At 41.6% G+C, this 24852-nt stretch overlaps 1 protein-coding gene across 1 annotated transcript; it reads left to right on the plus strand.

Annotated features, from left to right (window-relative positions):
- Positions 1-537: 537 nt before the first annotated feature.
- Positions 538-24171, plus strand: CIB3 (calcium and integrin binding family member 3). Its single transcript, XM_043990401.1, has 6 exons — positions 538-590; positions 709-717; positions 19375-19486; positions 21840-21987; positions 22579-22774; positions 24081-24171. The coding sequence occupies exons 1-6, from the start codon at positions 538-540 to the stop codon at positions 24100-24102; spliced, it is 540 nt and encodes a 179-aa protein (XP_043846336.1). The 3' UTR covers positions 24103-24171.
- The last annotated feature ends 681 nt before the right edge of the window (positions 24172-24852 follow it).

The raw sequence follows: 24852 nt of genomic DNA on the forward strand, positions 1-24852 counted from the left end.
GAGAAGGAAATAGCAAACCACTCCAGTATCTTTGCCAAGAAAACCTAAGCATTTCCATCTTCCTTGCTTTAGAACCCACCTATATGTGTTGTTTCCCAGCATTAAAATCTAAACTCGCTTTTATAGAATGAAGAGCTTGTTATATTGTGGAGAGGTGGGAGGGGAGGATTTTTTTTTTCCATTTTCTTGGAAAACAATGTCACTCTAGGAAAATGGGAAATATATGCATAATACCCCCAGTATGCCAACACTTATTTCTTACTTGAATGCTCAGAGTTTACAAAGTTGAGGAAGAAAGTAAGTTTTATTGACTGATCAATGGAAACCCTTGGAAAATGCTCTAAGTTGCAAGGGAGGGGGGATAGGGGTGGGGAATTTATAAATTCCCAGTCACCTAGAGTTCTGAATAGGCAGGGTGATAAATAATAGCTGATCCTTTTACAAGGCTTTATGGTTTGCAAAGTGATTTTATCTATCATCTCAGTTGAAATCATTACTATTAAGCAGGTTTTCTCCCCTTGTAATTCTTGAGTGTTCATGGTGAAGACCCATAAATCTGCAGTCCTGCAGTTCCTAGTTATTACCAGCAGGTGACGTCAGGAGCTATTCTCCAAGATTGTGCCTCCTGCAAATCCCCTTCACAGCAACCAGCAGGTGTTATCAGGCACTCCTTTCTACTTTCGCCCCTTCTCTGGTTCTTTATGCCAGGAGCTCCAGGTATGACTTCAGGCATGGATGTAGAAATTCAGATAAGAAGGCAAATACAGTGACAACACACCTTAATATCCTTTCACCCTGACACCTGGGAGAGATGTTTTCTACTTCAGGAAGCAGTCTTCATACCCCCACTATTTTGGAAACCAACAGAACAGGATCCTTTCGCCCTAATTATCTCCCATTGTAACCTAGGTAAGAAGTGAGATCCTCTTATAAGAGGGGGGATTGATGAAAGAACTTCCCCCCATCAATATGAGAAACTTACCTCCCTATAGAAGGTTCTGTCCACTTATTAAAAGGACAAAGAAAACTCCAGATTATCACCCAAAGACTGAAGCTCTCCTAGGAGAGATTGGCTGGTTTTGGAGTCACCCTTTGGTCTCATTGTGGGCTAGATTTCAGTGACTGGGGTCGTCTCCAAGATATTTAATTAACTAAGGACTTGGGTCCAGAGTCAGGAAGACCTGAATTCAAATCTGGCCTCATATACTTTTACTAGCTCTGTGATCCTGGACAAGTCACTTAAACCTGTTTCCCCCCAGTTTCCTCAAGTATAAAATGGGGAGAAGGAAGTGGCAAACCACTCCAGTATCTCTGCCAAGAAAACCCCAAATGGGGTCATGAAGAGTCAAACTGAAAGAGTCAGACTGAAAAACAAGTGAACAACAAGAACAAAAGAATTCGGGAAGATATAGTCTTGTCAGAGGAGCCACCCCTTGGTGAGGATCTATAAAAGAAAGCCAAGTAACCAGAGCTTACTGATGGAAGCCAAGGGAATAAGCTTTATACAGCACTTACTACGTGCTTGACATTTTGTTTAATAAATATTAATCTTATTAGATCCTCACAACAACTCTGATAGATAAGGCTTATCTTCATTTTACTGAAGTTGAGAAAACTGAAACAGGAGACTTTTTAAAAAAAAGTGATTTGTTATGGGGCAGTTAGGTGGCATAGTGGATAAAGCACTGGCCTGGATTCAGGAGGACCTGAGTTCAAATCCGGCCTCAGACACTTGACACTTACTAGCTGTGTGACCCTGGGCAAGTCACTTAACCTTCATTGCCCTGCAAAAAAACATAAAAAAACAAACATAAAAGTGATTTGTTGAGGGTCACATAACTTGTAAGTGTGTAAAGATGAATTTGAATTTAGCAGAGTGAACCTGGCTTCTGGGAGGACAGGGAGTGAGATACATGTGCATCTATATGCTCTCTCCTTCCCAGGAATGGCTTTCTTGGTGCAGAAGCGTATGGCACTTGCTAAGACTATCCCAGTGAGCAATTAAGCCCAAGAGATTATAGTCCCCAGGCTGTGGAAGAATAGCAAGAGTTCCTGCAAAAGCAAAGGGAAAAGTTCATAGATGTTGTTCCTGAACCCAAGTTGAGTGCGAAGGAGAAGGAAAAATCTTGATTTCCTAAGCAGTATGATGCCTGAATCTAGATTTCAAGAAGAGAAGAGAGATTTCTTGGGCAGTGGCAGCCTTGGGGATTACTTCTTGAGCAACTCCAAGTTTGAGAATTCAGGGATGAAAGTGAGGGGGGTGGAGAGAGAGAGAGAGAGAGAGAGAGAGAGAGAGAGAGAGAGAGACAGAGAGAGAGAGACAGAGAGAGACAGAGAGAGAGAGAGACAGAGAGACAGAGAGAGAGAGAGACAGAGAGAGAGAGAGAGAGAGAGAGAGAGAGAGAGACAGAGAGAGAGAGAGAGAGAGAGAGAGACAGAGAGAGAGAGAGAGAGAGAGAGAGAGAATGGGACTATGGGAGATAGAAGAGGATTTCCCAAGTGAACCCTGTATTTGGAGGAACCATAAGGGAGGAACATAAGGGTTAAAATCTCAACAAAGGGAGCAAGAAATTGGAACCTTCCCTCCCATTACTATTAGAGGGCATTTTTTTTGTTGTTGTTGGGGCAATGAGGGTTAAGTGACTTGCCCAGGGTCACACATTACTCCATTACTCCTCCATTACTATTAAAATGAGTAATTCAAACAGTTCAGGTCTAATGGGAAGGTGGTTGCATATCTAGCAGCCCTAAATTGTTTTTGGCTTCTGGAATTTCCTATGTGTGGGGGAGCTGGGGTGCCCCCTACCTACCCTGGGATCTATGACCATTGCTCCTACATGGCAGTGGGCTCATATATTTCTAGGCAAGCCTGACCTAGATTCTGGGTTCCTGGTTACCTTTCATGTTTTGTTTTTTCCCCCACCTGAGTATAGGCGACCAAACAATGCTTGAGGGGTGGATTTTTTGGAGTGATTATCCTGAGAGTTTGGGAGTTCTTGGGTTCCTCAGTTGGTGCTGGTTGAACTTCAGGAAGATTCCTCTAGAAGCCACTGTAATGTTGTTTTTTTTTTTCCGGGGCAATGGGGGTTAAGTGACTTGCCCAGGGTCACACAGCTAGTAAGTGTCAAGTGTCTGAGGCCAGATTTGAACCCAGGTACTCCTGAATCCAGGGCCGGTGCTTTATCCACTGTGCCACCTAGCTGCCCCACTGTAATGTTTTTCAAAGGAGAAGATAACTCCTAGCATGAGGATAAGCTCAAGCCTCAGCCTGGTTTCCCAGAAGACATCAATCTGGAGGGAGCTGTTTGTATAGTACAGAGTCATGGTGAAGGTAAAATGCCTATTCAACAATATCACAAAAAGTTCCTTGTCTTAACATTTGAAGTATCATCCTCCTGGAAGAGCAGTAGTAATTGTAAGTGATTTCATGGTTGCTATTGTCGATTCATGATTGTGAGTTTTGTGTTTTAAACATTTCTTTTGAGTGGAAGAAATAAATAGCTGTCCTATACCTGATCTTCATTGTACAGAGTACCTTTCATTGACCTTTTTCTGGATACCCCGGACATGATCCAAACTTTAGCTATAAGTGATTTTCCCTAGAGCTATAGGGTGGCAATGACTAGAGCCGGAGTGGACCAGAAAATTAGCCTTACCTCTCTTTTTAAGGTTTGGGCTTCCCTATGACTGAATCCAGTCTGTATGCATGGGTCCAGAGCAAGAGAGGAGGCCTTTTGGAGGTAGAGGGACCAAGCAGCAGTCTTGTGTATTACTATATATATAGTAATGTATTTTGTCTTAGGCACAGGTAATCTGAATACTCATTGACCTCAAGGACAAAAGGGAACAGAAACTCATGTCAAGTATATAATAAACACAGTATATAGAAGGCATAGGGCTGGAAGGGACCTTAAAACACACAACATGAAATCTCAGATCTGGGAGGGATCTTAGACCAAAGCTTCTTAAACTATGGGTCATGACCCCATATGGGGTCATGCAACTGAATGTGGGAGGTCTTGAAAAATTTATGTATGAATGTTTTATATCCTTATGTACCCGGGGGTCACATAAACATTTCTCAGGTGAAAAGCAGTTGTGAATGGAAAAAGTTTAAGAAGCCCTGTCTTAGTCCATAGGTCATGGAATGCCAGAGCTGTGAGTGATCTTAGAGATCATCCAATCTAGAGATTCTTAACCTGGGGTTCATGAATTTATTTTAAAAATATTTTGATAATTACATTTAAATAGAATCGGTTTCTTTTCTAATCCTATCTCCTTTATTTTATGCATTTAAAAATATGATTCTTCTCATTCTGAGAAGGGGTCCTTAGGCTTTTCAGACTTTTAGTGGGGTCAAGGACATAAACAAGATTGAGAACCTCTGATCTAGTCTAACACTTTCTCTTTTTTTTTTTTTAAAGTGAGGCAATTGGGGTTAAGTGACTTGCCCAGGGTCACACAGCTAGTAAGTGTTAAGTGTCTGAGGCTGTATTTGAACTGAGGTCCTCCTGACTCCAGGGTCAGTGCTCTATCCACTGCGCCACCTAGCTGTCCCCTAACACTCTTTACAGATTAGAAAACTGAGTCCCAGAGAGGGAATGAAATTTGCTCCAGGTCACAGGTAATTAGTGGCAGAACCAGGATAAGAATTCAGGTCTTCTGCTTCCCAGTCCAGGCTCCAACATACTCCTCTGCCTACCATATACTCCCTGGATAGAGGGTGGGACTGCACATGATGGGCGGGAGGCAGCTTTGGGCTGTGCTCCATGAGAGGCTGTAATGTGAGTCCTGCTGAAGGTGGGGGCTGGGAGCAAAGGGAGGGCATAGGTGACTGATGCCAGATAGGGATTTTGCTTAAATACTCCTGGAGGTGATTTAGAAATTCTCATAGCTGTCAGGAGGCTGACTCCCTTATGCCAGGCTCCTGCCCCTGCTTTTAAAACCAAGTGACCGCTGCATTTAAGGGGAAAGCTATTAGGAGAACTGAGCCTGAATTTAGACATGGGCAACAAACAGACAGTTTTCACTCCAGAACAGCTTGACGCATATCAGGTAAGAACCTTGAGAAGGAGAAACAAGGACCTGCCATTTTTACCAAGTTTAGTTCAACATAGTAAGTGTTCAACAAACTAAATGTGAGTCCTTTTGCTTGGTCCTGGAGAAACAAAGATGAAAAACGTCTATTTCCCTCAAGGATCTTACAATCTAATAGGGGAATAGACAGGAATAACTATAAGACAAGTTAGAATGTGATAAGGGTATACAAGAGGTTAAATAAAAAAAAGATTAGAAATTTGGGTCAGGCAGGATCACTTCAAGCTGGAGTGGTCAGAAAAGGCTTCAGGGATATTTAGTTTTTATTTTAAGAAAAGGAGGGATTCCTATCAGTAGAAGTGTGAGAAGGTTCATCTCTTCCAGTTACTGAGGATGGTTTGCAAATGCATGCAGACAGGAAAGGACAGGATGGGAAGGATGAGACTGAGGAATATTGAGTTCTGTAGTTTGCCTGGAATATAGAGTGGTCATGCTCGATCAGGTTGGAAAAGTCCATTGGAACTGGATTATGGAGGGCCTTGAATACTAAATCAGGGAGTTTGGATTTTCTCTTGCCGGCAATAGGGAGCCATGGAAGGGTTTTGAACAGGGTTTAGACCTGGGCTTTGGGGAGATTATTCTAGAAGCATGTGAAGGACAGACTGGAAAGGGGAGAATTCTAGGGATCTGAGAGGGGTGACTTATGCTTTGGCCATGTGTCTCTTTTTGACTGCTTTTACTGCTACATCTTGGATTATAGCTATTGCACTCAGTGATTTGTGTGGTGCTGAAACAATTCTACCAGAAATTCAGGTGGTTGAGGAAAAATACTAGTCTGAATGGTTGATTCATGTTGTAGTTTTCAGGCCCATGGGCAACTGACCTTCCTTCTGATTAGCCAACTGTGTTCATGAAGAAGTCCAAGGGGGATCTCATCACCCTTATAAAAAAGGCATATTTATGGCACAAATGGGAGGATCTTTGCTATTTCCCTGCTTTTGGGGGAAATGGGGCAGAGGAAGCTTTGACAACTCAACATTCTCTAGTCTCCTTTCTTTGCAGGACTGCACTTTCTTCACAAGGAAAGAAATTCTGAGGTAAGTCTCTTCTGGGACCCAGCCCACCATCACTGGGAAAGTTCAAGCCAAGGGTGGATGCCTATAGGGTCACAGGATTTGAGTTTAAAGGGATTTCAGAGATCTTAAAGTCCAGGGGTTCTTAACCTAGGATTTCAGGGTAGTCTGTGAAGCTGGATGAGAAAAGATTCTTCTTTTATTTTCAAAACCTTTTGGTTTCTTTTGTCATCCTCTGGATTTTATCTTATGCATTTAAAAACATGATTCTGAGAAGGGGTCCATAGGAGCCTATGAACCTCCCCCCCCAAAAAAAGGTTAAGAACTCCTAAGCTAGTCCAACTTTGTCATTTTACAAATGAGGAAACTGAGGTCTATATTTAAGGAATTTGCCTAAATTCATACAGCAAGTAGCAGAATTGGTATTTGAACCCAGATACTGCGACCACAAATCCAATATTGCTCAGAACACAGTATCAGGGGCAAGGCCACCAGATAGCAAAGCAATGAAACTGACAGTTTGTCTTCAGGACAGGGATGTAAGGAATTATTTTATTGTACTCTCTCAAAAGAGAGCCAGAATCCTGAGAAATGGAGGGGAAGTAGAGCATCCTCTCTTCTTTCTACCACAGTCACTGGCGGGCTGACCTGTCATTTGGTATCGTTAGGTCAGTTCGTCAGGATTATCATAGGATCACTGCTTTGGCTGGATGCTGATTGACATCTCAGCCAGTCAGACTTCTTGCTCTCTCCTTTCCCCCCACTACCTGTATACGAATGGCCCTAACAGTAGGAAGTACATCATGTTTTCTCTTCCTCGCCCTTGTCAAAACCTGTCTCCCACAGCCTTCACTCAGACTAAAGTACAAAGGACTAGGAACGATTGGGGATAGGTTTGTTCTGTGTGGTCCCAGGAAGCAGGGCCAGGAACAGCAGATGGAAATTGCAAAGAGGCAAGTTTAGGTTTGATGTCAGGAAAAGCTGCCCAGCAATTAGAGCTATCCCGGGGTATAATGAGCTGCCCAAGATGCTGCAGGTTCCCCCTCGATGGAGGACTTCAGGCAAAGGCTGCATAACCAACTTGTTGGATAGGTTATATCGGACGTTCCTTCATGCTTAGGTTAGGCTACATGGCTGGGGAGTTCCCTTCTAACTGTCAAATTCTGTGATTCTGTAATTGATAGCTTTAAGGATGAGCCCTGGCAGGACAGTGGGGAAAGTAGTGGTGGATTGAAACAGAGATCAAAGAAGGAATGCAATTTAAAAGGGAGATACTAGGATTTAGAGCAGGGAGGAGGTTTAGGGATTATCTGGTTCAGAGGTTCTTATCTTGGTATCTGTAAACATTAAAGAAAAAGTTTGATAACTGTTTCAATACAGGATGCTCCCAAAGTCTTAGTTTTAAACCATAATAGCTTAAAACCCCATGGTTTTTAAGTTATGAAAGTTGAAACCTTAGTTTAAAAGTCTTACTTTTAAGCTTTAACAGATAAAAACTACAGAGCTTCAAGCTGTTGAAATTGAAAATTAAGACTCTTGGGTCACTCTTTGTAATTGGTTTTCTTTGTAATCCTGTGTTTCATTTTATGCATTATTTCAAAAAGCTTCACCAGACTGCAAAAGGAATCTATGACATAAAAAGCAAGAACCACTATCTAGTTCAACTCCCTTATGTTAGAGATGGAGAAATGTAGGCTCAGAGATGGTAGGTCTTAGCTAGTAAGTGGAGGAGGATGGAGGATTTGTGGGAGTGTGTGCTTAGCACAGAGTAGTTTAGTAGAAAGAGGATTGTATTTGGAGTCTGGAGACTTAGGTCCAAATCCTGGTTCTTATACTATCTGTGTGACCTCAAGGTCACAAAAAGCAAAGCATTTCATAACTTTAGGTCTCAGTTTCCTGATCTATAAAGTGGGGATAATAATATTGTTCTCCAAAGAATTGCTTCAAGGAGAGTGCTTTGTAAACTGTAAAGCCCTAGAGAAATGCCAGATGTTGTCTTTAAGGTGCTAAGTAAAGAACATCTGGGGTGAGATTCCAGGCAGGCTTATTAGGATCTTGGCCTTTGTGAGGTTGAGAGGTGGGGAAAGGGAGAAAGAGATATGTGTTAGGGTCTGCAAGAGAGAAGGCAAGTCCCTGCATTTCTTCCACAGTATTTAGAAGTATCTGAGCATAACCTCAGAGCAGTTATTGGTTAGTATGAAGGTAAAGAAAATAACTTGGGAGTAGTTATTGAGAGATTAGAAGAACTGGAGATTGTGGTGTGTCATGGCTGGTGACCCAGTGAGAGTGGAGAGTCAGAAAAGAATGTTTGAGGCTATTTGGTGGGAAGGAAGTTTCAGTGGTTGTTGGTGAAAGATTTAATAATAATAATGATAATAATAACAGCAACAACAATAGCACTTATCTAGCACTATGTGTAATCTTGCTTGGTGGTGCATTGGATAGAGTATTTAAAGTTGGGAAGATCTGAGTTCACATCTGGCTTTAGCCACTAGCTGCGTGATCCTTGCCAAGTCTATCTACCATTCTACAATCTACCATTCTCAGTTTCCTTATGTGGATAATAACAACACCTGCCTCCCAGGGTTGTTGTGAAAATCAGATGAGATGATATTCACAAAATAAGGCTTTGGTAAACCACTATTATTATTAGCCACTATTATTATCCTCCTATAACAACCCCGGCAATAAGCATTGATATAGCCAGGCACTGTGCTAAGTGCTTCACAAATATTTTCTTATTTGAACTTCACAATTACCCTGTGAGGTAGATGCTGCTATTATCCCCATTTTATAGATGAGGAAACTGAGGCATGTAGTGGTTAAGTGACTTGCCAAGAGTCAAGAAACTAGTAAGTGTCTGAGGCTAGATTTGAATGCAAATCTTTCTAATTCTAGGGCAGCTAGGTGGCACACAGTGGATAAATTAGCATTAGGCCTGGAGTCAGGAAGACTCAACTTCCTGAATTCAAATTTGGCCTCAGATGCTTACTAGCTGTGTGACCCTGAGCAAGTCATTTAACCCTGTTTGCCTCAGTTTCTTCATTTGTAAAAATGATCTGGAGAAGGAAATGGCAAATCACTTCCAGTATCTTTGCCAAGAAACCCCCAAAATGGGATCATAAAGAGTTGAACATGATTGAAAAAATGACTCAACAACAACTTCCCTGACTTTAGGTTCTGTCTCACTATCAAATCCATTACCTGACTGCCTCTCTCAGTGAATATCAAGGAAAGTGTGACTCTTGGGAGCTTCCCTTGTGCATTAGGAATTGGGTATGAGAAAGATGTGTGTAGGGCAGGGATGTGACTTAGTTTCTGGTACCCACTCCTAAATTCATGCAGCATATACCTATGTAGTTATAGGCCACGACATGATAAAAGTAATATTATGCTTTATATATCAAATCTAAATCATGAGGCTGGACATAGTGCAGCCCAGTCAGCATCAACAATTAACCACAATGCTGTGCTAAATCCACATAATTTAGCATCTGATTTAAATTTTTTTTTTGTTTTGTTTTTTTGGTTTTGTTTTTAGTGAGGCAATTAGGGTTAAGTGACTTGCCCAGGGTCACACAGCTAGTGTTAAGTGTCTGAGGCCAGATTTGAACTCAGGTACTCCTGACTCCAGGGCCGGTGCTCTATCCTCTGTGCCACCTAGCTGCCCCCATCTGATTTAAATTTAATGGAATCGTTCCTTTATGTTAAGTCTAATCATTAATGTGCACAAATAAAGCATTTTCCTGAATAAAAAGGACTGGATCAGGAGAATGAGCTTCTGGTCTCCTTATGGTTTCTGTTTGGGAAAAGATTTCCTAGGACAGGGGATACCGTGACCAGACACACTTCAAACAACATTATATCATATTTCCTTTAGAACTTCATCATGTTAATTCTTTTTTTAAAGTAATAAACATTTTTATTTATAGTTTTAAGTCCCAGTTTTTATCCCTTCTCCCCGCAATCAGATATGGGTTATACATGTATGATTATGCAAAACATGACCATAATTGTCATCCTGTACAACAAAACTTGAACAGGAGAAAAAAATGAAAGAAAGTGAAAAATAGCATGCTTCAGTCTGTTTTCCATAAATATCACTTCTTTCTTTGGAGGTGGATAGTATGTTTCATCTGTAGTCCTTTGGGATTATCTTGGATCATTGTATTGTTGAGAATAATTAAGTCATTCACAGTTTTCCATCAAATGATAGTGCTGTCTATGTGCACAATATTTTCTTGATTCTGCTCACTTCACTATATACATCACCTCATACAAGTCTTTCTAGGTCTTTCTGAAATCATCCTGCTTGGGATTTCTTTTAGCAAAGTATTATTCCATTACAATCATATGCCACAGCTTGTTTAGTCATTCCCCAATTGATGGACATTCCTTTGATTTCCAATTCTTTTTAAAAATTTTAAAATTTTGGGGTTTTTTTTGCTGGGCAGTGAGGGTTAAGTGACTTGCCCAGGGTCACACAGCTAACAAGTGTCAAGTGTCCAAGGCTGGATTTGAACTTTCACTGCGCCACCTAGCTGCCCCCTGATTTCCAATTCTTAGCCACCACAAAAAGAGCTGCTACAAATATTTTTGTACAAATAGGTCTTTTTCTCTTATTGGGTTTGTCTTTGGGCTATAAACCTAGCAGTGATATTGCTGGATCAAAGGGTATGCACAGTTCTATAGCCCTTTGGGCATAGTTCCAAATTGCTTTCCAGAATGGTTGGATCTTTTCACAACTCCACCAACAGGGGATTAGCATCCTAGTTTTCCCACATCCCCTCCAACATCCAATATTTTCTGTTTTGGTTATATTTAGCATGCTAATTCTTCAAATTCCTTTAACATCCGAATCTTGCTGGCTGAGGGGTCCCCTACCCCTATTGCCAAAATGTCCCTCTAATTTATCTGTAATCCTACTGGGAGGTGAATTCTAGCCATCTAATCTCATCACTTTAGGCCTAGACTGCAAGCCCCCTTGTCCCTTCACCTAAACCTCCATCTCTTTTCTCAACATCCCTACTCCTTCCAGGTTCACTTATCTTTTCTAGCCTGCTGGACTAGAATTGCTCCTTGGAATTTCCATTCGATCCTCAATAAAATCTCCTACCTCCTCAAATTTTAACCAGAATTACAATTATCTCCTTGTTTTAAAGGAAACTTGCCTCTTCCTCAAAGATGCTGCATCCCTCCAGCTTTCTTGATTGTATTCTTCCCTTCCTTCTCCCTCAGACTTATAATTACAGTAACTATAAAGTATAAAGACTTATAAGGATGGGTGACATTTTATGGTCATTTGTCTACCACCATCCTTCAGTGACCTTTCTTCCTTTGGATTCCATCCAATCTACTTAAATCACTCCTTTTCCAGTTTTGTTGCTATCACTTATCTCCCAACTTTTTCCAATGACTTTAGTGCCAGATTCATTATTTTTCTTTCAACAACAAGTATTATTGGAAAGCTATTATATGTAAGACACTGGTTTAGATTTCTATGGGGACTATGAAGAAAAAAAAATTAAATATTCTCTACCCTCAAGGACCTTATCTTTTATTAGGGGGAATGTGACAACAGCACAGATACATATAATACAAAGTGATATTGATAGGTGCAAAAATGAGACGATAAAGTACACTAAGAAAATTTGGAAAGGGAGAGAATACGTTCATCTTGGAGAATCTTCATGAAATGGAAAGCTTCAAGGAGGAGGTAGCACTAGTGCTGTACCTGAAAGTAAGAGAAAGATTCTGAAAGGCAGAAATGAAGAGGGATGGATTTCCAAACATGGGTCATGACTTGTGCAAATGCACAAAAGTTGAGATAGCTTGCCAAGTTTGGGGAATGGTTACTTGAATTGGGCTGGAGTACGGGAGTACACGAATGGGAATGTTTTACTTACCTCCACACTCAGATTTGTACCGATGGTCTGCCACTTTAATGCTACCCACTCTAGAATGCCCCTGTACACTACCCTTGTCAGAGTGCCTCATCTAGGATATTGTGCCCAGTTCTGGGCACCATATTTTTGGGAGGATCTTGATAGTCTAGATTGTTTTCATTCTAAATCATAATCACATTAGCCATTTAGAACTTTAAAATTTGCAAACACTTTATCTACATAATCACATTTGATATTTGATAACCCTTTGAGGTAGGTACCACATATATGATTATTCTCATTTTATAGATGAGAAGATTGAAGCTAAGAAGGTTAAATTACTTGTCTAGGGTCATACAAGTAAGTAGTATCCAATGCAGGATCTGAATCCTGATTTTCTACTTATCCAAGTCTAGTACATTATTCGCTATGTCATTTCTGGAGAGATGGGTTGGAACCAGATTGTGAAGAGTCTTATATCCTAACCCCTCTTATCATCCTTGAGGAGTCGGGGGAAGGGTTTAAGTACCTGCTATTTGTTCTATTATTATTCTCATTTTACAATTGAGGAAACTGAGGCAAAAGAGGTTAAATGATTTGCTATGGGTCACATGGCTAGCAAGTATCTGAGGCCGAATTAGAATTCAGGTCTTGCTGATGCTAGAGGCAGCTTGTTGGCTCAGTGTATACAGTACTGGGCCTGGAGTCAGGAAGACCTCAGTTCAAATCCAGCCTTATCTCTTCTAGCTTCACTTACCACCATACTCAGACTTGTACCCATGTTCTAGTTTAATGTGGACACTGTAGAATCCCACTGTACTCTACCCTGGTTTGACTGCATTTAGAGTTTGTGTTCAGTTCTGGATTTCATGTTTTAAGGAAAACCTTGACAATCTGTAATGTTTCCATGACAGGGCAACCAGGATGATGAAAGAACCCAAAACCATTTCACATGAGAATCAAATGAAGAAATTGGGGGTGTTTGGCCTGGAGCTGAGAAGGTTTGAGGGACCACAATAGTTCTATTCAAATATGTGAAAGGTTGTTATGTGGAAGACTTGCTCTGCTTGGTTCTAGAAGGCAAAATTGGAAGCAATTGGTGGAAGTTGCTGATAATTAGATTTTGGCTCAATACATAGGGATAGGGACATGACCAACTATTTCATCGATGTAAGGAACTTTCTCTGTACCAAGAATTCTTAACCTGTGATTTATGAAATTGAAAAAAAAATTCAGGATAACCATTGCCATATACTTGGTTTCTTCTGCAGTCTTCTGTATTTTACTGTATGCATTTAATAAAATGATTCTGAGAAGAGATCCATAGGCTTCACCACACTGACTGCCAAATGGGCCTATGACACAAAAAAGATTAAGAAGCTCTCCTTTAAATTAATGATGAAGCATGCCATTTGAAAGAGAGGTGATGGACCAAAAGTGAAGAATGAGATATATTTTCAGGCATGGCCAATGTGAGAGTTTGTTTCGCACTGTGCATATTTGTTGCAAGGGTCTTGGGTTTGTTTTTTTCAATTATGGAGAGGTGGGAGGGAGAAGGTAATCAGAGATAGTATCTCCCCCCACATTCCTAAAAGAGAAGAGAAGAGAACGAAGGTCAGAAAGAATCATATATTAGTAGTCTAGCATTGGAAGTTACATAGAGGGAGGGAAGGGAGGAAGGAAAGAAGAAAAGCAGATAATTAGTTGGCACAGTAGATAAAGAGTTGGTCCTAGAGTCAGGAAGACCTGGATTCAAATATGGTCTCTTACTAACTGTGATCTTGGGCAAGTCACTTAACCTCTGTCTGTCTCAGTTTCCTCAACTACAAAATAGGGGTAATAATAACACTTCATAGGGTTGTTGTGAGGACCAAATGAAACAATATTTGAGTGCTTAAGTGCCTGGTACATAGTAGGCACTTAATAAATGCTTCTTTCCTTTTTGGAGGGGGGCGATGAAGGTTAAGTGACTTGCCCAGGGTCACACAGCTAGTAAGTGTCAAGTGTCTGAGTCTAGACCTGAACTCAGGTCCTTCTGAATCCAAGGCTGTTGCTCCATCCACTATGGCACCTAGCTGCTCCCTTGTTTCCTTCTTAACGTGGAATGAGCTGACTCTAGAGCCAGTGAGTTCCCAACACTGGTTCCTGGCAGTCTGCGTGACCATTTGATAGGGCTGTCCTCTAAAGTCACATCCTACCATGAGGCAATTCCATGATAGCAGATGAAAAATACTTTGTGAGTGCTAATGCCCTTTGCACATGTGAAGGATTGTTATTAGTTATGACTATATCAGATAGAACTTCTTTTTGGTTATAGAAGCATAGATTGCTCCCAATCCTGGGAACATCTCAATATGCATCTCATCCACTTATACAGAAACCTGAACTTTGGATCTTTTTCCCATTCAAGAGGATCTTGATGGACTAGAATGTCAGACCCAACTAAATAAGATGAAACTGAATAGGACTGGAAGAAAAGTCTTATGCATACATTGTAAAAATCTACTTTCCAAGTCCAACAAGGGAGAAGCATAACTAGATAGCAGTTTGTGACAGGTACTTAGTGGACCATAAGCTTAATGGTAGCCCACTCTGTCATATGGAAGCCATGGAAACTATTCTGGTATTTGGCTGCTTTAAAAAAGCTGCAGTTTCCAGGCATCAGAAACTGGTGGTCCTGTTATGCTGTGCCCTGGTTAGACTACATATCAAAGTACCGGTGATCAGTTCTTCACGACAGAGTTAAGGAAAGACCCAGATGAGCTGGAGAGCAACTCATAGAGGACAAGAAGGAGGATGAAAGTTCTTGAGTTCATGCCTTAAGAGGATGAGTTGAAGTAATTGCTCAAACTAGAGATGTTTACTAGAGGTAAACTAATTTAAATACTAGAGGTACTTAAATCAGAGAAGATTTTAAAACTAGTGATGTTTTAAACTAGAGAGGATATCTAAACTGGGGATATTTAAATTAGAGAAGAAAAGACTTAGGGATTACTTAATAACTGTTTATGAAGTAGACATGTCTCATGTCTATTTCACAAGTTTGTTTCATTTATCTATAAAGTAGACACATGCCCATTCTGTATGTTTGTTTTATGTCTATGAAGTAGACACATGTCCATTTCATAGGTTTGTTTCACATGTCTATAGACACATGTCTATTTTGTATGTTTGTTTCATGTATCTACAAATCAGACACTTGCCCATTTTGTAAATCTGTTTCATATGTCTATGAAGCAGACACAGGTCCATTTCATATGTTTGTTTCAAGTAGACACATGTCTATTTTATCTGTCTGTGAAAGGCTGTCAGTTGGAAGAAGAATTGGTTGCTTTGACTGGCCTCTCAGAGGGAAGAGCTGGGAACAATTGATGAAAATTGCAAAAAAGTAAAATTTGGCTCAATGTCAGGAAAAGTAGCTTAACAATTAGAGCAATTTTAAAGTGGATTCGATTGCTTTTGGAAAATCAGACTGTCTTTGAGCCAAGGTTAGATAACTAGCTTGTAGATGAGATTCATTTTTTTGGCTTGAGTTAGACCAGATGGCCCTGAGATCCCTTCCAAATCTGAGATCCTGTGATTTCGTGACCCTAGACATCAGGTCAGACAGGTGGGAGGGAGATTGTTCTCCTTTGCAGGGTACTCTCAGCACAAATTGCTCTCTGGTCATTCGAGAAATCATGGAATCTTCAGAAGGTCTGGGCTGGGCCATGTCACTAGTTATATAATTCATCTGCCCTTTGCAAGACCCTCATTCCATTGTATTCTTTACCTGAAGCCCAGACTGCCCGGGTCGGGGAGTCTGTCATACCTGAAACCCAAGCCTGGGTTGGTGTTTGATCATGTATTGATTGGAGGCCAAGTCCATAATTGTGTCAGGAATAAGGCATTTATTATTGATGTGAAATCCTTTTCAAAATACTGCCCTATTGTTCCCAGGCTTGTCCAACGATGACAGCTTTAAATGGGTCTCATGGGCTTCATACAGAGAACAAAGTCAGCGTCACATGTCAAATGGATCCTCTAGATATGAGCTTAATAATAATATCTCACATTTACAGAATACTTTATAATTATGGCATATTTTAGCCAACAAGTCAGCCAAAAACATTTGCTAAGAGCCTATGCGCCAAATACTGTGCTAAGTGCTGAAGATACAAAGAAAGGTAAAAAAAAAAAAAAGTCCCGGTTTTTAAGGAGCTCACAGGCTAATGCAACACATACATTTGATGCTTACAATGGCCTTGTCAGGTTGGTCAAGCATGGCTTATTAGCCTCATTATACAGGTGAGGAAACTAAGTCTCAAAAAGGAAAAACATCTCATCTGAGATAGCAGATGCATGACTTGTAGTGAAGCGATGAGATCATTGGATCATAGTTCTAGAGATGATCTTGTCCAGTCTTCTCATTTTACAGGTGAGGAAACTGAGGCTTAGATAACTTAAGTAACTTGTCCTAGGTCACACAATTAGTACTTACAACATTATATAATCAATCAACAAACTTTCATTAAGTGCCTATTATGTTCCAGGTGAGAACCAGTGCAGTGTAGAGAGACTAGAGAGCCAGCTTCAAAGCTAGGAACACGGGTTCCAGTCCTGCCTCTGACCTATACTGGCTGTGTCAGCCTGGGCCAGTCATGTAATCTCTCAGTGCTTTAGGCATTATGAACTGCCTGAACCAGTACCAGAGGCAGATCACTGAGGAGGAATATGTCAAATAGGAATACAACGCACTGATATTCATTTATGGCAGATGTGATGGGTAAAATCTGAAACAACAGAGTGCATGAGATGATTATGGATTTGAGTCAGATTAAACTCTGAGGATGGGGTCTGAAAGGTACCCAGCCCCGCCCCAATAAAAGTTTATTGCTTGTCAAATTCTCACTGTCTCCTTTAAGTTTTATTGCCAATTAACAGTATTTTTACTTCTGCTCAGTCTCCCCACTTGTCAGCTACATCTTAGTTTTATTTGGAATCCATCATATGTTAGAACCCCAGTCCCTGTTGAGTGGGTCCGGGAGTTTGCCCACCAATTCAATACTCGGGACTCAAGAAGAAAGGGCAGGCGATCACGGGGCTCAGCACAGGATGCGGCAATTAAGTTGAGACCAGATGTTAAGTGACATGTTTCTTTTTCTCAGAGCAGAATCCCCTGGACCCTAGGGTCCCAACAATGGATTATTCTTTTATTCTTTATTCTATTTCTTTGATTTCCCAACATAGCCAAAGATAAATTTTAAGCCTGTCATCCTTCTAAAATTAACACGACTACAAAACAGTGCTGAAACACCTGAGTGACTCTTCCTGTTATTCAAGTTGAATATCTTTAGAGATAGGGGCCAGGAGAGGGGAGGGGGGAGTCAGTGGGAACTGTCATTCTTCTCACTGTCACTCCCCTGTTCCCTCTTCCTTTGGTTTGACCTTGTTCCCTCTCCCGTTTTCCCTCTTGTTCCTGGAACACATATGCATGTCTCCATACATTGATCACGAGCTAAACACGCACCCTGGGTGAGACAGGATTGGATGTTAGATTGTGAGCTCACCCTAGTGTTTGTGGGGACTTCCTCCCCACCAACATTACTATAAAAGCTCAAGGCATGTATTAGTTATTGCAACTCAGTTATTGAGTTTGCCCATTCTTGCAGGAATGTAATAAATCTGTCTCTGCTTGACTTGGTGGTCTCCTCGAGTTATTTGGGTAAACTGAGGCAGTTTGCCCCAAACAAGAGGAAATAAAGTTTAAAGCTTCTGAGCATATTGTTTTATTAAGCAATGCATGATAATTGCATAACAAATTGGGATCAGGCCGCCTCAGCTTTCCCCCCAACCGAAGATGGGGGAAACAGATTTTTATGCATCAAAAGAAAACAGTGAACAGGATATAAACCAGCATACAAAATTAGGTAATCTGATTTCTAATTGGAGGAAAGATTAGGGACTTTCCAAGTTGGGAGGAAGAGAGTGAACTGGTACAATTTCTTCAAATTGGCAAAAGAGGTGTCTCACTTGTCCTACTCCCCACCCCTGCCAAGTGTCTATATTCAATCAAAGTGACAAGGAAACAGTAACTGACCAGTTACTTTATCAGTTTTTCATATGTTTATCAGTTTTCAGATGACATATAGGTTGCTTGAGATGTATAATTATGAGAAAACTCCTTGCTTCAATCTTCAGATCTGTTAATAAGAATGTATGAATCACCTGGATTTGATGGTGGTACCTTATTATCCAAAAGGATTTTTTATGAAACTCTGGGTTAATAGGAGCAAAATGTCCTTCAATTGAACTTCAAACTGAACCTAGATAGCTAGCAGATAAAAGTCCCTACCTGGTGACTTCTTTCCTCAGGATAGTAAGTCCCTATCTTATGGGGACATCTGGGCATCCTCATCCTTGCCAAACTCCTTTTTGGAATTCTGTAATCTTATCATGGTGAATCTATATTTCCTCCATACTTGTTATAACTGAAATTGTTAAAACTGCTTTGCATTACATCCATTCTTGTTATAGTATTTGCTTTTGGGTTGATTTGTATCATGCTAATGAAATTCACAACACTCTGTAACCAGTAAACAAAAAACCTTATATAACCTCAGAAAGGGGGAGTCTCTGAGCTCCCTTCTTGGGAGGGGGTCTCTATGTGATAATGTTTCTTTCTTCTTGGGACAAAATAAACTGGTATTATGTTTTTTCTGTCTGTCTCTGATCTGGTTTTTCCTGTAGGAGAGACATTATGTCCTCTGATCTGTTTTGTTCATAGGAGGACAGGTATGGAAACAAATTGTAGGAGACATTATAAAATTGATTTCTCTGAAATGTTTATTATTATTATTTTCTGTAGGAGACAGGCAGATAAAAACTATATTTAATTTTCAACAGATCTAACTGGGCTTCTGCATAATCTAGGTCTGTAGTTAAGGGTTTCTAAGCAACAGGTAGTCACTTAACCCTGTTTGCCTCAGTTCCTCATCTGTAAAATGAGCTGAAGAAGGAAATGGCAAACCACTCTCATATCCTTGCTGAGAAAATCCCAAATAGGGTCACGAAGGGTGGGGCATGACTGAAATGACTGAACAACAACAACAAAGCAACAGGGAGAGGTGGTCCACTGGCCCAGCCATGCAGGGCTAGACTCAAGCAATGTAACAAAATTTTCTCACCATTCCCATAATGGAATAAAGTTTTCCCACAAGACAGAAACTGGACTAGACCCGTAATTGAATAGAAAGGGAACTGAACTAGATCCAGTACTGAATCACAAGATGGAGTCAGTTTGGTTCCCACAATTCCCACAATTCTTTCCAAGAGCCCTGAAGGCTCTAATGGCTAATTAAAGGCTCATCCTAAACAATTCTTTTTCTTCCACATCCCAGGCTATTTTATCGTTTTCAGGATCTGGCTCCTCAGCTGGTTCCTCTAGACTACAACAGCAACCCCAATGTGAAGGTGCCATATGAAGTCATCAGCAGCATGCCTGAACTAAAGGTAGGAGAGAGGAGGGAGATTCTGTCAGAATTCAGGGCAGGGCCAGCCCTCAGATGGGCTGGCTCCCTACTTGCTGGACTTTCCTTCTCTGAGGCATCTCGGGGCCCTCCTGCTTCCCTCTTGCTTTCTCACCGCTTTGGAATTCCTTTTCTTCCGCCTCGGACCTTCTCCCAGCCCCTCCTTCCTACCAATGCTCAGTGTCAGCCAGTCCATCCGACTGACAGCTCAAAATGTGCTGGTTGATCTATCCCTGTGAGGTTCTCTTTCCCCCCAGTTTAGCCTACAGAGAGGGTAGGGGAGTTTGCACAGGCCCTTCCTTTTCCTTGCTCCCTAAAAATAGCAATCGGCCATTGTTTTAAGGGCATAAGGGCAGTCTACATGTAGTAGCCTAGTTTGCAGAGTTTTGTGGGGTCTGTATTTGGTGCTGGGAGAATTCTAATGCTAGTTTAACAGCCCTAAGGTAACTGACTAGTTTTAGTCTTCAGTGCCTTAGTAGCCCTGTTGCCAGTTCCCTAGTCGTCATCCTATCATAGCTTTTCCTTAACTTTTTCATAGAATCACAGAATCTGAAAGCTGAAAGGGACCTCAACCACCAGCTGGTCTGATTCAAACATGAAGGAATGGGGCAGCTAGATGGCACAGTGGATATAGAGCACTGGCCCTGGAGTCAGGAGTACCTGAGTTCAAATCCGGCCTCAGACACTTAACACTTACTAGCTGTGTGACCCTGGGCAAGTCACTTAACCCCAATTGCCTAACTGAAAAAAAGAAAAAGAAAAAAACATGAAGGAACTATAAAATACTATCCAGCCTATGCCTGAAGACCTCCGAGGAAAGGGAATTTCCCACCTCTCCAAGCAGCCTATTCTACTTTTGGACAGTTCTAATCACTAGGAGATTTCCCCTGATAAGCTTTGATTTGCCTTTTTAGAACTACTACCCATTCATTTTGGTTCTGCCCTCTGGAACTAAACAGAACAGATCCAGTCCCTCGAGTATGTGACAGTCCTTCAAATGATTTAAAACTGCCATCATGCCCCAAACCCTGAATTCTCTCTGTTGCCATTCATTCAACCTAAGATTTTGTTGGCTTTTTTGGGGTTGCTATGTTGACTCATATTCTGTTTAGGGTCCACTAAAACCCTCAGATATTTTTTTTTAAAAAGCCGATATCAATTCCCCTTTCCCTATTCTGTATTTGTTCAGTTAACTTTTTGAGCCCAATAATATTTTTTCATTTGTCGCTATTCAAATTCACCTTCTTAGATTTGAACTATTCTCATCCACTGAGATATTGTTGGATCATAATTCAGTTACCCAATATTTTATTTATCTTTACTATCTTTGTATCATCAGTATTTTATTTTATTTTTTTGGATATTGGGTTTCCTTATTTTTCTCAGTCTAGAAATAGTGACCACTCATAGGTCTGATCCCAATGTTGATTGGTATGAAAGCTAACTTGCTCCATTTTTTTATGATCTGGGACAGCTTCACCTCCTTAGCCAGTCAGGTAGCTCTCTGTTCCTGGGGCTTGCCATATTGGTACAGTACTTAATGTGGACACTAGATAGACTTTAGTCCTATTGCAGCTCAGAACTTCCATACTCAAATGGTCTACTAGCTGCAGCATCCCCTAGTAACGGGGATGTGCCTGGCCTCTGGCAAACTTGGCAAGCATGTCATTTGTACTTTCATCTAGGTCATGAATAAAAATAAAACATCTAACAGAATAGGATGAAGGACACATCCCCTAAGCAGTTGGAGATCTTCCTCCAAGTCGACAACAAACCCGTTCGATTTGATTCAGTAATCGCATTAAAGACAAAAATTTGACAGTATCTGCCCTCAAAGGATCTTACAATATAAGAGGAGAGAAAACTTGTAGATATGTAAGAATATAAATGAGATACAAAATGAATACCTTGTAGGTTTCAGAGTTAGGACACAAGCAACTGGGGGGATTGGGAAAGTCTTCATAGAGAAAGAAACACTGGTGAAAGATCCTTTGCTTGGTACTAGGGATGCAATGACTACATAGAAAACGGGTTCTCCTTGAGAGGAGCTTACATTCTTTTTTTGTTTTGTTTTGTTTTTATTTTTGTGGGTTTTTTGTGGGGGCAATGAGGGTAAAGTGACTTACCCAGGGTCACACAGCTAGTGTCAAGTGTTTGAGGTCAGATTTGAACTCAGGTCCTCCTGAAGCCAGGGCCAGTACTCTATCCACTGCACCATCTAGCTGCCACCAAGAGGAGCTTACATTCCACGGATCCCTTGATCACTATTGTTTGGGCTAGGCCATCCAATAAGATATGTATCCACCTGTTGGTGCTTTTAACTCTTTGTTTTCTAGGATAACCCATTCCGAGAGAGGATTGCTCAGGTCTTTTCCCATGATGGGGATGGGAACATGACCTTGGATGATTTTCTGGACATGTTTTCCGTGATGAGTGAAATGGCTCCTAGAGATCTCAAAGCGTATTATGCTTTTAAAATTTATGGTAAGTAAAAGGAACCTGGCCATGGGGCCTGAGGGGAAAACAGGAGCTCTGAGGCCAGATATTTTTTCCACCTAGAATGTGGTCTCAGTTCTGTCAACCCCAAACAGTGAGAAAGCAGTTGACAAACTGGGTTTGAGTCCCAGTTCTTACACTAAGCCACTACATGATCTTGGCAAGTCACTTTGCCAATTTGTCCTTCAGTTTTCTCTCATGTAAGTGGGACCGGGAAGAACAAAGTGGGAATAGATGATCTTTAAGGACTTTCCAGTTCTACTAGCCTTAAAATTGCACCCACCACTAACTACCTTTAACAGGCCTATCCCAGGCCAAGCATCGGCTCTAATACCCCCGTCCCTAGGTGCTGCCTGCTCCTGTTACTCCTTTACCCAGACAAAACCTATCTCTAACATCCTTACCCCAGGCAACTGTCTGCCTCTAATGTCACTCTATTCCTGGACACTGCTTGTCTGTAAATTCCTCATCCCCAGACAATGCCTGCTTCTCCCAGTCCCTCAACCCCAGGGCACCCTTCTTCATTTTGGGTCTTGGCTCCAAGGCCCTGGTGAAGCTCAATGGTACCCTTTGGCCCAGATTTTAACAACGATGACTATATCTGCCCATCGGACCTAGAGAAGACAGTGACCAAGCTCACTCGAGGTGAGCTGACTCCTGAGGAAGTTGGCCTTGTGTGTGAGAAGGTGCTTAATGAAGCTGATGTGGACAATGATGGCAGACTCTCTCTGGATGACTTTCAAAACATGATTCTACACGCCCCAGACTTCCTCAGGTGATTACCCTCTCTACAAAATCTACTGTTAGAATCTTATGACTTCAACCAGGACTGTACTTCTTATTAACATGTGCTTTTCACTCCCACCCCGAGACAGGTTATGCTTGAAATTCTTTTTAATCATTTATAGTTTAGTGTGAATAATTTCAGAAAAGATGTCAGGAATAGGGAAGACCTTGAAAAGACACCAAATGCTTGTAAGTAGTGAGGAGACTGGAAGCACTGAGATCACGTTTGCTTAACATCTTGTACACCATCATTCCATCCATAGTTTCTACTCTTTTACCCATCTATCCATTTGTCTCTTTACCTATTCACTTATGTACCTATTCTTTACATATCCATGGATTCCTTTATTTATTCATATATCTATTTACCTCATTTTCTACTCATTCAAGCTTTCATTTATCTACCCACTTACCCATTCATTTATTTATTCATCTGTCCACTTACCCAACTGTATATCTATATATCCATTTATTCAGTCATCGTGTGAAGTGCTGAGGATAGAGAGCAAAAAACATGTCTCTGCCCTCCTAGAGCTTACATTCTGAGAGGGAAAACAATATGTACATATGTAGGCATAGACAAACTATATACCAAGTAGATCGTTAAAGAAGGATGGGGTGGGGCAGCTAGATGGCGCAGTGGATAGAGCACCGGCCCTGGAGTCAGAAGTACCTGAGTTCAAATCTGGCCTCAGACACTTAACACTTACTGGCTGTGTGACCCTGAGCAAGTCACTTAACCCCAATTGCCTCACTAAAAAAAAAAAAAAAAGAAGGATGGGGTGGGGCAGCTCGGTGGCACAGTGGCTAAAGCACTGGCCCTGGGTTCAGGAGGACCTGAGTTCAAATCTGGCCTCAGACACTTGACACTTACTAGCTGTGTGACCTTGGGCAAGTCACTTAACCCTCATTGCCCTGCCAAAAAAAAAAAGGATGGGGAGGGGACTAGGGAAGGCCTTCTGCAGAGGGAATCTTGGAGGAAGCCAGGGATTCTAGGAGATGGTGGCAAGAAGAGGGTGAGTAGGGGCAGCTAGGTGGTGCAGTGGATAGAGCACCGGCCCTGGAGTCAGGAGGACCTGAGTTCAAATCCGGCCTCAGACACTTGACACTTACTAGCTGTGTGACCCTGGGCAAGTCACTTAACCCCAATTACCTCACTAAAAAAAGAAGAAGAAGAAGAAGAAGAAGAAGAAGAGGGTGAGTTATAGGACTCCTCATTAAAGGTCTTGAAACAGCATGAGCTCTTTGAGAGGGGACACCCCATAAACACTCTCACTTCTCTGCTTCTCCTACAGCACCTTTCACATCCGAGTCTGAAGTGTAGCTGGCAAGCCTGGCCCAGCCCTACTGTAACTCCAGCATCTGCCCCCATTTATCTGCCCCTACAGTTGGATCCACCCATCCCAGTCACGACCCTGCCATCTCATCCTTCTCTATAACCAGCTAGGCTTAACTAAGCCATGGTCCTAGTGCCCCATCCATTCCCAATGTCTACTCAGCCAGCCTGCCTGTGACCCTAGGACTCTTTGGCCCTTGAGTCAGACCTGCCCATTCTGATTGATACCCCAGCACCTTGTCTTTCCCTATAACTAAATCTTGTCTCAATATCCCACATTAGCCAAGACCCCAGAACTCTACTCATCTATCCCTGTAGTTATTATCCCTGCCCAGCCTGGATGTGAACCCAGCCTCCCATGCTTTCCCATAACCAACCTGGCCTGATTTAGCTAATCCCAATGTCCCATTTATTTCTGTGAGCTGGTTAACCTGGCAATGACTCCAGTGCCCCATTCTTCCTTGTGACCAGCCTGGACTGATGCATTATCCTATCCACCCGGACAGCTGTTCCTTCCTAGTCCAATCATTACCCTAAGTTCCCCATTCTTCCCCATGAGCTGTCCTGCCTGGCCCAGATAGGAAGCTACTGCCTCATTTGTCGCCCCTCTGACTGAGTTCCACCTCCCCAGACTCAGGCCATAATCACTGAAGCAGCAAGAGTTTCCTGGGAGAGTTTTGTGGTTAAAGCTTGAATTCCAGTGACAATGCCTGGCCGGTCTCCTGGGGTCC

This window comes from Dromiciops gliroides, chromosome 1 (genome assembly GCF_019393635.1).
Source record: "Dromiciops gliroides isolate mDroGli1 chromosome 1, mDroGli1.pri, whole genome shotgun sequence".
NCBI lineage: Eukaryota > Metazoa > Chordata > Mammalia > Microbiotheria > Microbiotheriidae > Dromiciops > Dromiciops gliroides.

Coding starts and splice junctions, on each gene's coding strand:
- CIB3 (XM_043990401.1), top strand. CDS start 538: ATGGTGAAGACCCATAAATCTGCAGTCCTGCAGTTCCTAGTTATTACC. Junction 19,487..21,839: donor GCAGCATGCCTGAACTAAAG/GTAGGAGAGAGG, acceptor TTTGTTTTCTAG/GATAACCCATTCCGAGAGAG. Junction 22,775..24,080: donor CACGCCCCAGACTTCCTCAG/GTGATTACCCTC, acceptor CTTCTCCTACAG/CACCTTTCACATCCGAGTCT.